Consider the following 14,453-nt stretch of genomic DNA (forward strand, 5'->3'; position numbering starts at 1 on the left):
ACTCCTGCACAGGAGTTCCGTTCCTTTAGGTGCTGGGGGCTGCGGGTGCAGGGTCTTTTCCAGCCGTCGGGAAATGGAGTTCAGGCAGTCGCGGTCAGGGGGAGCCTCGGGATTCCCTCTGCAGGCGTCGCTGTGGGGGCTCAGGGGGGACAACTTTGGTTACTCACGGTCTCGGAGTCGCCGGAGGGTCCTCCCTGAGGTGTTTGTTCTCCACCAGTCGAGTCGGGGTCGCCGGGTGCAGTGTTGCAAGTCTCACGCTTCTTGCGGGGAGTTGCAGGGGTCTTTAAATCTGCTCCTTGAAACAAAGTTGCAGTTCTTTTGGAGCAGTGCCGCTGTCCTCGGGAGTTTCGTGTCTTTCTTGAAGCAGGGCAGTCCTCAGAGGATTCAGAGGTCGCTGGTCCCTTGGAAAGCGTCGCTGGAGCAGGTTTCTTTGGAAGGCAGGAGACAGGCCGGTAAGTCTGGGGCCAAAGCAGTTGGTGTCTTCTGTTCTTCCTCTGCAGGGGTTTTTCAGCTCAGCAGTCCTCTTCTTCTTGTAGTTTCAGGAATCTAGTTTCTAGGTTCAGGGAGAGCCCTTAAATACTAAATTTAAGGGCGTGTTTAGGTCTGGGGGGTTAGTAGCCAATGGCTACTAGCCCTGAGGGAGAGTACACCCTCTTTGTGCCTCCTCCCAAGGGGAGGGGGTCACATCCCTAATCCTATTGGGGGAATCCTCCATCTGCAAGATGGAGGATTTCTAAAAGTGAGTCACCTCAGCTCAGGACACCTTAGGGGCTGTCCTGACTGGCCAGTGACTCCTCCTTGTTTTTCTCATTATCTCTCCTGGACTTGCCGCCAAAAGTGGGGGCTGGGTCCAGGGGGCGGGCATCTCCACTAGCTGGAGTGCCCTGGGGCATTGTAACACGAAGCTTGAGCCTTTGAAGCTCACTGCTAGGTGTTACAGTTCCTGCAGGGGGGAGGTGTGAAGCACCTCCACCCATAGCAGGCTTTGTTTCTGTCCTCAGAGAGCACAAAGGCTCTCACCGCATGAGGTCAGACACTCGTCTCTCAGCAGCAGGCTGGCACAGACCAGTCAGTCCTGCACTGAACAATTGGGTAAAATACAGGGGGTATCTCTAAGATGCCCTCTGTGTGCATTTTTTTAATAAATCCAACACTGGCATCAGTGTGGTTTTATTATTCTGAGAAGTTTGATACTAAACTTCCCAGTATTCAGTGTAGCCATTATGGAGCTGTGGAGTTCGTTTTTGACAGACTCCCAGCCCATATACTCTTATGGCTACCCTGCACTTACAATGTCTAAGGTTTTGCTTAGACACTGTAGGGGCATAGTGCTCATGCACATATGCCCTCACCTGTGGTATAGTGCACCCTGCCTTAGGGCTGTAAGGCCTACTAGAGGGGTGATTTACCTATGCCACAGGCAGTGGGAGGTTGGCATGGCACCCTGAGGGGAGTGCCATGTCGACTTAGTCATTTTCTCCCCATCAGCACACACAAGCTGGCAAGCAGTGTGTCTGTGCTGAGTGAGGGGTCCCTAGGGTGGCATAAGACATGCTGCAGCCCTTAGAGACCTTCCCTGGCATCAGGGCCCTTGGTACCAGGGGTACCAGTTACAAGGGACTTACCTAGGTGCCAGGGTTGTGCCAATTGTGGAAACAATGGTACATTTTAGGTGAAAGAACACTGGTGCTGGGGCCTGGTTAGCAGGGTCCCAGCACACTTCTCAGTCAAGTCAGCATCAGTATCAGGCAAAAAGTGGGGGGTAACTGCAACAGGGAGCCATTTCTTTACACCAAGACATTAAAGAGCAAAAAACAACCAAGATACTGCCACACCTCTACAAATCACTGTCAAGATGGCATTGTCAACGGCATTAACATCTGTTGACCACTGACCAGACTAGGGCTGTTGTATCGCCATTATCTATCTGGCAAATCTCTATTGCTAACAAAGACTCTGTTCTGTGTCCTAGTCAAAAACCCTACCTGTCCCAGATATAAAGAATTGGTTTCCTCAATACCTTTCCATTAATAGAGATACTATGGCTTTATCCAGTATTTTAGTAAGAGTTGTAGAAGTGTGGCCATTCATCATTTAGGTTAAGTTTAGCTTCAATACCGTACATACTATCCTCACTATCTATTTAGCTATAACAATGCCTGAGAGGAGTTTAACAGCTAAGAAACTAGGTTTCAAGGGCCAGTTGGTGACGTTACAAATTCTCTCTGCTGGATAGATGCAAAAAGTGTTCCTGGTTTGGCCTCAGGTAAGAGATCGTGAGAATCTATGGATATTAAAAGCTCAAATTCAACTAGTTACCACCTTTCATTGGCAAGTTGTGGTTACTAGACAGGCTGGATAAAGGTGAGCTTGCTCTGATGTTGACATACATAGTAAACTTCAATAATGAAGAAACAAATACATTTCAAAATCACAGACTTTGCTATTACACTGTTGAAACATTTGGGTTTGGCAAATTCAATCACTTCAAACATCAGTCTCAAAGAAGTTGGTTTTTATAATTTGGTTCACTTACATCGGCTCTGGATTGTTTAATAGCAAACTTACACTGCTATTGTTGTGAGGCAGAAACTGTTCTGTCCTGGTCGTAATAGGATTTATTCCATTGGCACTCTGCTGGTCTTGTTTTCAGTTTAATCTCTTTAAAAAGCACATATTTCAGCAATCATTACTGTATTTGCGGGGAGAGGGAACATCAGGATGTGTTCGCTTAGCCCCTTTTTTAGTAGGTATGAGCTCTTTCAGAATCTTATACCACCCCAAGGAGCAAGAGCATAGAATTTTATCAGGGTGTTGTATTTTACTTTTTGGGTTTCCGAGACGCCCAACTGTGGCTTGAAGACTTGGTTAAAACTCTTCCTGACTGTAGGGATCTTGGCTCTAGAGATCTTTCCATTTGGAAGGTGAAATAAATGAGCAAGTAGTAAGACCACAGAAGAGGGGAGATTTTAATTCTAGTGAGCCTAGGGAAAGATGGCCAAATAGGGGCAATGTTTTTCCTTTGTGAGAGGACACTTTTAGCTACTGAGTTAGAGTAAAGGTCTTTACAACTAGTATGAAAACAGACATCTTAGCATTTGAATGGTAAACCAGCACCTAGGTTAATATCCCCCACGACAATAATATTGTTACATTTCAAGCAGTCCTCATCTAAAAGGGTCATGGTATCTAATATCAGCTGGGCAGCAGATAGAGCACTATGAACTACGTAAAGCAGATCCTAGAGATTAACGCACTACAAAGAATCGGGTCAAAATCAGATGGCGACTCAAGTGGAAAACTTTTGTGCAGATTAAAGATACTCCTCCACATTTGCCTGCTCTGTCAACGGGAACAATCTGATCGTCAACAGGCACTGGCCTGGGCACGAGTCATCATGCAGCCATGTTTCAATAAGCGTTAATTCACTAATAATGATAGAAAGGTCGATCACATCGTACGGATGTTCACTTGGTGTAAGGAAATGCCTCCTTGGCATGGTTACCCCCTGACTTTTTGCCTTTGCTGATGCTATGTTTTGAATTGAAAGTGTGCTGAGGCCTGCTAACCAGGCCCCAGCACCAGTGTTCTTTCCCTAACCTGTACTTTTGATTCCACAATTGGCACACCCTGGCATCCAGATAAGTCCCTTGTAACTGGTACCTCTGGTACCAAGGGCCCTGATGCCAGGGAAGGTCTCTAAGGGCTGCAGCATGTATTATGCCACCCTGGAGACCCCTCACTCAGCACAGACACACTGCTTACCAGCTTGTGTGTGCTAGTGAGAACAAAATGAGTAAGTCGACATGGCACTCCCCTCAGGGTGCCATGCCAGCCTCTCACTGCCTATGCAGTATAGGTAAGACACCCCTCTAGCAGGCCTTACAGCCCTAAGGCAGGGTGCACTATACCATAGGTGAGGGTACCAGTGCATGAGCACTGTGCCCCTACAGTGTCTAAGCAAAACCTTAGACATTGTAAGTGCAGGGTAGCCATAAGAGTATATGGTCTGGGAGTCTGTGTTACACGAACTCCACAGCACCATAATGGCTACACTGAAAACTGGGAAGTTTGGTTTCAAACTTCTCAGCACAATAAATGCACACTGATGCCAGTGTACATTTTATTGTGAAATACACCACATAGGGCACCTTAGAGGTGCCCCCTGAAACCTCACCGACTATCTGTGTAGGCTGACTGGTCCCAGCAGCCTGCCACACTAGAGACATGTTGCTGGCCCCATGGGGAGAGTGCCTTTGTCACTCTGAGGCCAGTAACAAAGCCTGCACTGGGTGGAGATGCTAACACCTCCCCCAGGCAGGAGCTGTAACACCTGGCGGTGAGCCTCAAAGGCTCACCCCTTTGTCACAGCACCGCAGGACACTCCAGCTAGTGGAGTTGCCCGCCCCCTCCGGCCACGGCCCCCACTTTTGGCGGCAAGGCTGGAGGGAACAAAGAAAGCAACAAGGAGGAGTCACTGGCCAGTCAGGACAGCCCCTAAGGTGTCCTGAGCTGAAGTGACTCTAACTTTTAGAAATCCTCCATCTTGCAGATGGAGGATTCCCCCAATAGGATTAGGGATGTGACCCCCTCCCCTTGGGAGGAGGCACAAAGAGGGTGTACTCACCCTCAGGGCTAGTAGCCATTGGCTACTAACCCCCCAGACCTAAACACGCCCTTAAATTTAGTATTTAAGGGCTCTCCCTGAACCTAGAAAGGAGATTCCTGCAACTACAAGAAGGACTGCTGAGCTGACAAACCCCTGCAGAGGAAGACCAGAAGACACCAACTGCCTTGGCCCCAGACTTACCGGCCTGTCTCCTGCCTTCCAAAGAACCCTGCTCCAGCGACGCTTTCCAAGGGACCAGCGACCTCTGAATCCTCCGAGGACTGCCCTACTTCGAAAAAGACAAGAAACTCCTGAGGACAGCGGCACTGCTCCAAAAGAACTGCAACTTTGTTACAAGGAGCAGATTTAAAGACCCCTGCAACTCCCCGCAAGAAGCGTGAGACTTGCAACACTGCACCCGGCGACCCCGACTCGACTGGTGGAGAACAACCAACTCAGGGAGGACCCTCCGGCGACTCTACGACTGTGAGTAACCAAAGTTGTCCCCCCTGAGCCCCCACAGCGACGCCTGCAGAGGGAATCCCCAGGCTCCCCCTGACCGCGACTGTCTGAACTCCATTTCCCGACGGCTGGAAAAGACCCTGCACCCGCAGCCCCCAGCCCCTAAAGAAACGGAACTTCTGTGCAGGAGTGACCCCCAGGGGGCCTTCTCCCTTGCCCAGGTGGTGGCTACCCCGAGGAGCCCCCCCCCTTGCCTGCATCGCTGAAGAGACCCCTTGGTCTCCCATTGAAAACTGAAGGAAACCCGACGCTTGTTTGCACACTGCACCCGGCCGCCCCCGCGCTGCTGAGGGTGTACTTTCTGTGCTATCTTGTGTCCCCCCTGGTGCCCTACAAAACCCCCCTGGTCTGCCCTCCGAAGACGCGGGTACTTACTTGCTGGCAGACTGGAACCGGGGCACCCCCTTCTCTCCATTATAGCCTATGTGTTTTGGGCACCTCTTTGACCTTTGCACCTGACCGGCCCTGAGCTGCTGGTGTGATAACTTTGGGGTTGCTCTGAACCCCCAACGGTGGGCTACCTTGGACCAAAAACTCAAACCTGTAAGTGACTTACTTACCTGTGAAAACTAACAATAACTTACCTCCCCCAGGAACTGTGAAAATTGCACTAAGTGTCCACTTTTAAAACAGCTTATTGTGTTTTATGTAAAAAGTATACATGCTAAAGTAATGATTCAAAGTTCCTAGAGTACTTACCTGCAATACCTTTCAAAAGAGCTATTACATGTAAAATTTGAACCTGTGGTTCTTAAAATAAACTAAGAAAAGATATTTTTCTATAACAAAACCTATTGGCTGGATTTGTCTCTGAGTGTGTGTACCTCATTTATTGTCTATGTGTATGTACAACAAATGCTTAACACTACTCCTTGGATAAGCCTACTGCTCGACCACACTACCACAAAATAGAGCATTAGTATTATCTCTTTTTACCACTATTTTACCTCTAAGGAGAACCCTTGGACTCTGTGCATGCTATTCCTTACTTTGAAATAGCACATACAGAGCCAACTTCCTACACTTGGTAATCGTCCGTTTTGTAGAGAACATGATATCTTCTTCCCTTAAATTAGAATATGGGGCAAGTTGGGTCAAAAGATAACCCGTAGACTACTTAGGGACCACCTTGCACCCTGCAGAGAGAACAGAGTTCACTGCAAGGAATATTTTTCCTTGAGTGAGATGTTCCAATTAAACCATGCTCAGTAGTTAAATCAAATGGATGGGGTTTGGCAGATGAGTACATTAACCCAGTTCACAGATGCAGTGTTTCAGGAGTCAGCATATTGGAAAGGTAAGAGTTGCGAAGGCGGCGCAATTGCTGATCTGAATTGCTTACATTACTGGGTCTTGTGACCTAACCAACAGCATTTCCCCCAAGACATGCTTGTGGATTTGCCCACTGAAGATGCAGAGCGCCCCCTCAATTGTAAACAGCTGCCTTGTACATGCTCTAGCTCCCCACGGCAGATTTGTGTACTGACCTACTATTACCTGAAAAGAAAGACAGCAGTCATGACTCCCAATGTACTCGTGGAAGCTAGGAAGGTCCTGGAGAATCAAGAGTTAACAGAAAGCCCCAGCAATAAATGCACTGAAGAGTGAACTATAGTTTAAGCCAACTGTGAGTAGATTTAAATTAACAATGCTAGGGACAAAAGGAGAAGTGCTACTTTGGAAAGCAAAACAGACTGTGTACTGATCTTGGCATGATTTCCGTCACAGGAAGGGAAACTTTCAAAAAGCTGATAAAGTGACAGTTGAGAAGAGCTATCTACACATGAACATAAAACCCCATACTTCAGCGATAATGGCGGACATCAAATTAGTAGCCAAGACTTGAAGGCGATTGGTAACAAAGTTGTTAATGGATCAAATGTAAGCTGAAATTGAGCCTACACAATCAATTCAAAGTCCCCACACACACACCCTCAAAAATGACCTGGCGAACAATGCTCTCAAGCTGGGCCAAAGTGGAAAGCAAAGCCCTTCTGAAAGGCTTGCAAACCCACCCTAGAGCAGGCTCATGGGATAATTTATTGGCTGCTTTAGAAGAGAGATCCGGGAAGATATTCTTGGTCAATATGCCCAAACAGGTTTGCTCCACACCAGCCGCATGATTACCTCCAAGACTCCTTCTTCCTGTACTTAGGGACTTCTGCAGCCATCAATCTTTCTGATCCATCCCAGTCTATAGATACATTACTGCACAGCCCCCCCCCCCCCCCCCCTCCATTGTGGACACACCACTCCACCAGCTACCATAGACCGCTGCAACATTATTACATTTAAATAATTTTAAGTATATGTTGCAGGATACCTCCTACACAACATACTGTCTACACCAAGGCTTACCACTCAGAGGGAAAGTTAAGAGCATCAAATAAAAGAATACCCAGTACTGTTTAAGGTTACCACCTAAAACTACTTAAAGAAGCATGATCATCTTAAAAACAACATTATAGAAGAGGGATTTATTTATTGTTGTAGAAAATAGTTCTCATGTTACCTCTTGAATTAAATGTGAAAGTAAATCTTAGTCGCCTGGCAGTTCACAACAAGCCACTCCTGTCTCATATCAGGCAAAAGCTGAACAAGAAAAAAAAAATACCTCCATTTCCTCAGAATTACTTGTATTGTCTGCCTGCGAATTCTGTTGGTTTTCCTCATGTTTTTGTTGCTCTGCTTCCACTTGCATCTTCTGCAAAGAAGAAAATCTGAAAGTCATAGGCAATAAAAATAATATGCAACTTTCACATACTACAAGAATGGAAAAAGGCATGTTTATGGTACTGTGCATACAAGGACCTTTGTATACATACATGATTCAACACATCTTCACTGGAATAGTATTGTTTTGAAATGAACCATCAGAGTGAATTTTACCTTTCAATACATTGTTTAACAGATTAAATGTAATCCAATCTTCATCATATTAATTTACACTGTGCTTTTGAAAGTAAAAGTACAATGCTTATCTCATTTACTTGTCAGTCATGGGAAATACTGATTATGATGTGTACTGAACTCCATCACATCGGTGTAAATCAGGTAAACTGAATTACCTCCTCCTCCTTTGTGGTTACATCTGTCTCCATGGGCTCTTCATTTTCATCAGCTTTGTGAATCTCAACAAGAGATGCACTGGAAACGCTAAAGATTCCATGCAGATTTACACGAACCTTTACTTTAACTTTTGAACTAGAACCATCGGCCTGGGGGACAACTTTCTGAATCATGAACTGGCCTGGAAGGATCATAAACAAAATTAAGTTAGAATAGCACAAAATACAATTAAAATAACCAGACGCAATTCCCACACATTGACCTATACCTTTGTATTAAATCAACCAAAGACGGGGCCTTGCTTTTTTTTTTTTTTTTTTTAAAACAAGTCCTTTAACTAGTATCAATTCATTGTGCAGTTCTAACAGGTACTTAAAAGTGAATGTTTCTCACATGCATAGTGTGTTTTTTTAGCAACCATATAAAGTACAGTTCGAAGTAAATATCACACTTCAGTGAAAAAGTGGGGAAAGAAGTCAATGATAATTTTGTTATACTTTGTTTAATGGTATTTACAAGTGAAATTAACATTACAAGGAACACACAGGTGAAATTAACATTACAAGGAATACAAATTATTTAAGTACAATACATGCTAATTCTTGGTAGAAGGAAACAGTTCAAGCAAGTGTTCAGGAGACAAGATAAGTTCACAAGACAAGCTGCTCAGTAAGGATTATCCAAGTGGGTTGGCAACCACACTGGAAGAGTGGGAGATTAAAAGGGTGATTGATGATGACGATGAAGAGGAGGGAAGTTAGAGTTTCGCCAGCTGCACAGCTTACTTGAGGAATTTAAAATATGAAAAGGGATGGTTCTGCCCTGACGATCTCGGACCACCTCCTCAATTACCCAAGGAAGTTAAAAACCTAGGAATCACCATGGATTCCAAGTTAACTATGAATGCCCAAGTAGACAAATTAGCATGCACAAGCTTCATCACCTTAAAGACTTTCCACACAAGGTGCAAGCTACTATCTCACTTGTACTATCCAAACTGGATTATGCCAATAGCCTCTACCATTGACCATCTCTATCTGTTATGAAAAAACTACAACGTATCCAGAATTCCGCAGCCAGGCTACTACTACATATAAAGCCGCAAGCCCACATCTCCCCTGCCTTGAGAGCACTACACTGGTTACCCGTTGCCAGAAGATGCACTTTCAAGCAGCTTTGTATCACCCACAAAGCTATACATGGAACAGGACCGCTTTTTATCAAAAAGAAAATGACCAAATACATCCAAAATAAAACCCTCCACTCAAGACTGGCACCCCGTCTTAGAACACCACCATACAAGAAAAAGTCTATAGGTGGTACATCCTTCTCCGTCCAAGCAGCCAAACTATGGAATTCATTACCCCCAACTATAAGAGCCACAGATAACTTTCTTGTCTTCAGAAAACTACTCTTTCCTGGCTCTTTCCTTCAAAACCACCTTTTTCAAACAACTATGAACTGCATATGCCTATGTGGATAAATATTTTTTCAGATTATATGTATATTTCTATTTATTTATAGTTTCTTTGGAAAATATGTATTGCTACTATGTCATAACAATAAAATACACACACACACACTCTTTAAACCTGTCTAAGTATTTTTTTTACCCATGATTCTAATTATGTATTGTATGTGCATATGTGTGTGTGTGTGTATATATATATATGTGTGTGTGTGTGTGTGTGTGTATATGTTGTTTCTGTGCTTGGCATGTTCGTGGATCATTGCATGGCTCCTGGTTTTTTTTTTTTTGGGTTGTTATACTAGATATCTATGAATTCCTGCTCTCATCTTATCACACTTATCTACTCATCACTTGTAGGAAGTTGGCTCTGTATGTGCTATTTCAAAGTAAGGAATAGCATGCACAGAGTCCAAGGGTTCCCCTTAGAGGTAAAATAGTGGTAAAAAGAGATAATACTAATGCTCTATTTTGTGGTAGTGTGGTCGAGCAGTAGGCTTATCCAAGGAGTAGTGTTAAGCATTTGTTGTACATACACATAGACAATAAATGAGGTACACACACTCAGAGACAAATCCAGCCAATAGGTTTTTGTATAGAAAAATATCTTTTCTTAGTTTATTTTAAGAACCACAGGTTCAAATTCTACATGTAATATCTCATTCGAAAGGTATTGCAGGTAAGTACTTTAGGAACTTCAAATCATCAAAATTGCATGTATACTTTTCAAGTTATTCACAAATAGCTGTTTTAAAAGTGGACACTTAGTGCAATTTTCACAGTTCCTAGGGGAGGTAAGTATTTGTTAGGTTAACCAGGTAAGTAAGACACTTACAGGGCTTAGTTCTTGGTCCAAGGTAGCCCACCGTTGGGGGTTCAGAGCAACCCCAAAGACACCACACCAGCAGCTCAGGGCCGGTCAGGTGCAGAGTTCAAAGTGGTGCCCAAAACACATAGGCTAGAATGGAGAGAAGGGGTGCCCCGGTTCCGGTCTGCTTGCAGGTAAGTACCCGCGTCTTCGGAGGGCAGACCAGGGGGGTTTTGTAGGGCACCGGGGGGGGACACAAGCCCACACAGAAATTTCACCCTCAGCAGCGCGGGGGCGGCCGGGTGCAGTGTAGAAACAAGCGTCGGGTTTGTACTGGAAGTCAATGGGAGATCTAGGGATCTCTTCAGCGCTGCAGGCAGGCAAGGGGGGGGTTCCTCGGGGAAACCTCCACTTGGTCAAGGGAGAGGGACTCCTGGGGGTCACTCCTCCAGTGAAAGTCCGGTCCTTCAGGTCCTGGGGGCTGCGGGTGCAGGGTCTCTCCCAGGTGTCGGGACTTAGGATTCAAAGAGTCGCGGTCAGGGGAAGCCTCGGGATTCCCTCTGCAGGCGGCGCTGTGGGGGCTCAGGGGGGACAGGCTTTTGTACTCACAGTATCAGAGTAGTCCTGGGGTCCCTCCTGAGGTGTTGGATCGCCACCAGCCGAGTCGGGGTCGCCGGGTGCAGTGTTGCAAGTCTCACGCTTCTTGCGGGGAGCTTGCAGGGTTCTTTAAAGCTGCTGGAAACAAAGTTGCAGCTTTTCTTGGAGCAGGTCCGCTGTCCTCGGGAGTTTCTTGTCTTTTCGAAGCAGGGGCAGTCCTCAGAGGATGTCGAGGTCGCTGGTCCCTTTGGAAGGCGTCGCTGGAGCAGGATCTTTGGAAGGCAGGAGACAGGCCGGTGAGTTTCTGGAGCCAAGGCAGTTGTCGTCTTCTGGTCTTCCTCTGCAGGGGTTTTCAGCTAGGCAGTCCTTCTTCTTGTAGTTGCAGGAATCTAATTTTCTAGGGTTCAGGGTAGCCCTTAAATACTAAATTTAAGGGCGTGTTTAGGTCTGGGGGGTTAGTAGCCAATGGCTACTAGCCCTGAGGGTGGGTACACCCTCTTTGTGCCTCCTCCCAAGGGGAGGGGGTCACAATCCTAACCCTATTGGGGGAATCCTCCATCTGCAAGATGGAGGATTTCTAAAAGTCAGAGTCACCTCAGCTCAGGACACCTTAGGGGCTGTCCTGACTGGCCAGTGACTCCTCCTTGTTGCTTTCTTTGTTCCCTCCAGCCTTGCCGCCAAAAGTGGGGGCCGTGACCGGAAGGGGCGGGCAACTCCACTAAGCTGGAGTGCCCTGCTGGGCTGTGACAAAGGGGTGAGCCTTTGAGGCTCACCGCCAGGTGTCACAGCTCCTGCCTGGGGGAGGTGTTAGCATCTCCACCCAGTGCAGGCTTTGTTACTGGCCTCAGAGTGACAAAGGCACTCTCCCCATGGGGCCAGCAACATGTCTCTGGTGTGGCAGGCTGCTGGAACTAGTCAGCCTACACAGACAGTCGGTTAAGTTTCAGGGGGCACCTCTAAGGTGCCCTCTGGGGTGTATTTGACAATAAAATGTACACTGGCATCAGTGTGCATTTATTGTGCTGAGAAGTTTGATACCAAACTTCCCAGTTTTCAGTGTAGCCATTATGGTGCTGTGGAGTTCGTGTTTGACAGACTCCCAGACCATATACTCTTATGGCTACCCTGCACTTACAATGTCTAAGGTTTTGTTTAGACACTGTAGGGGTACCATGCTCATGCACTGGTACCCTCACCTATGGTATAGTGCACCCTGCCTTAGGGCTGTAAGGCCTGCTAGAGGGGTGTCTTACCTATACTGCATAGGCAGTGAGAGGCTGGCATGGCACCCTGAGGGGAGTGCCATGTCGACTTACTCGTTTTGTCCTCACTAGCACACACAAGCTGGCAACCAGTGTGTCTGTGCTGAGTGAGAGGTCTCCAGGGTGGCATAAGACATGCTGCAGCCCTTAGAGACCTTCCTTGGCATCAGGGCCCTTGGTACTAGAAGTACCAGTTACAAGGGACTTATCTGGATGCCAGGGTCTGCTCCAAGAAAGGCTGCAACTTTGTTTCCAGCAGCCTTGAAAGAACCCTGCAAGCTCCCCGCAAGAAGCGTGAGACTTGCAACACTGCACCCGGCGACCCCGACTCGGCTGGTGGAGATCCAACACCTCAGGAGGGACCCCAGGACTACTCTGATACTGTGAGTACCAAAATCTGTCCCCCCTGAGCCCCCACAGCGCCGCCTGCAGAGAGAATCCCGAGGCTTCCCCTGACCGCGACTCTTTGAATCCAAAGTCCCGACGCCTGGGAGAGACCCTGCACCCGCAGCCCCCAGGACCTGAAGGACCGGACTTTCACTGGAGAAGTGACCCCCAGGAGTCCCTCTCCCTTGCCCAAGTGGAGGTTTCCCCGAGGAATCCCCCCCTTGCCTGCCTGCAGCGCTGAAGAGATCCCGAGATCTCTCATAGACTAACATTGCGAACCCGACGCCTGTTTCTACACTGCACCCGGCCGCCCCCGCGCTGCTGAGGGTGAAATTTCTGTGTGGGCTTGTGTCCCCCCCGGTGCCCTACAAAACCCCCCTGGTCTGCCCTCCGAAGACGTGGGTACTTACCTGCAAGCAGACCGGAACCGGGGCACCCCCTTCTCTCCATTCTAGCCTATGTGTTTTGGGCACCACTTTGAACTCTGCACCTGACCGGCCCTGAGCTGCTGGTGTGGTAACTTTGGGGTTGCTCTGAACCCCCAACGGTGGGCTACCTTGGACCAAGAACTGAACCCTGTAAGTGTCTTACTTACCTGGTAAAACTAACAAAAACTTACCTCCCCTAGGAACTGTGAAAATTGCACTAAGTGTCCACTTTTAAAACAGCTATTTGTCAATAACTTGAAAAGTATACATGCAATTTTTATGATTTAAAGTTCCTAAAGTACTTACCTGCAATACCTTTCGAATGAGATATTACATGTAGAATTTGAACCTGTGGTTCTTAAAATAAACTAAGAAAAGATATTTTTCTATACAAAAACCTATTGGCTGGATTTGTCTCTGAGTGTGTGTACCTCATTTATTGTCTATGTGTATGTACAACAAATGCTTAACACTACTCCTTGGATAAGCCTACTGCTCGACCACACTACCACAAAATAGAGCATTAGTATTATCTATTTTTACCACTATTTTACCTCTAAGGGGAACCCTTGGACTCTGTGCATGCTATTCCTTACTTTGAAATAGCACATACAGAGCCAACTTCCTACAGCTCTATTTAGGGTAGTGTTGTTGAGCAGCCTTAGGCTTAACAGAGGAGTGCAACTCATCTACAAATGCACACAACAGTCAATAAATGAGACAATCAAGAACGAGATCCCCACAAATTTGTAGTAATAGCAAGTATCTTAGGCAATAGAGAAAAATCATTCAGGAAAGAACATTTTTAAACAGGAATTCTTTTCACTTTAAAAAGCAATGTAAAGAGGCTGCAGGATCTGGTCAGGAGGCCAATCGGGCTGAATCAACAGCGGGGCTCAAGCCTCACGATGCTCTGGCACAGGTAGGCTCCTTTGGGCCTCTTCTCTGCAGCTCAGGGGGTGATGGGTGCAGAGATGTCCTCAGGTGTCATTTGTTTCTGAGCAGAAAGGTTCCGGTGGAGGGAGCTGGGTACAGAGGCACCAGGCATCAACTGGGAGTCTAGGATGGGTGAAAATACAATGGACTCCGACTCTGGAGGGCTGGGGATCTTTGTTGGCACCAGTGGTCCACTTCAACTGAGGTCGAAGACAGCAGTTGCAGTGGTGACTTCAGGTGTCGGGTATTGGCCTCTTCTGATGGATACAACTACCTGTGGATTCCTCACCTAATGAATACTCCCATTGCGGCAGCATTCAACGGAAATCTTCTTCCTAGCTTCTGCACGTCGACGAGGACGTCACAT

At 46.8% G+C, this 14,453-nt stretch overlaps 1 protein-coding gene across 1 annotated transcript in view; it reads right to left on the minus strand.

The window, feature by feature from the left end:
* Nucleotides 1-14,453, minus strand: part of HSPA4 (heat shock protein family A (Hsp70) member 4) — a 506,168-nt gene that overhangs the window by 287,658 nt on the left and 204,057 nt on the right. The window contains exons 12-13 of the mRNA XM_069244722.1: nt 8,200-8,381; nt 7,746-7,835 (exon numbers count right to left, since the gene is read on the minus strand). Coding sequence (XP_069100823.1) covers nt 7,746-7,835; nt 8,200-8,381 — 272 coding nt within the window. The remainder of the gene's footprint in view (nt 1-7,745; nt 7,836-8,199; nt 8,382-14,453) is intronic.

This window comes from Pleurodeles waltl, chromosome 7, assembly GCF_031143425.1.
Source record: "Pleurodeles waltl isolate 20211129_DDA chromosome 7, aPleWal1.hap1.20221129, whole genome shotgun sequence".
NCBI classification, from domain to species: Eukaryota; Metazoa; Chordata; class Amphibia; order Caudata; family Salamandridae; genus Pleurodeles; species Pleurodeles waltl.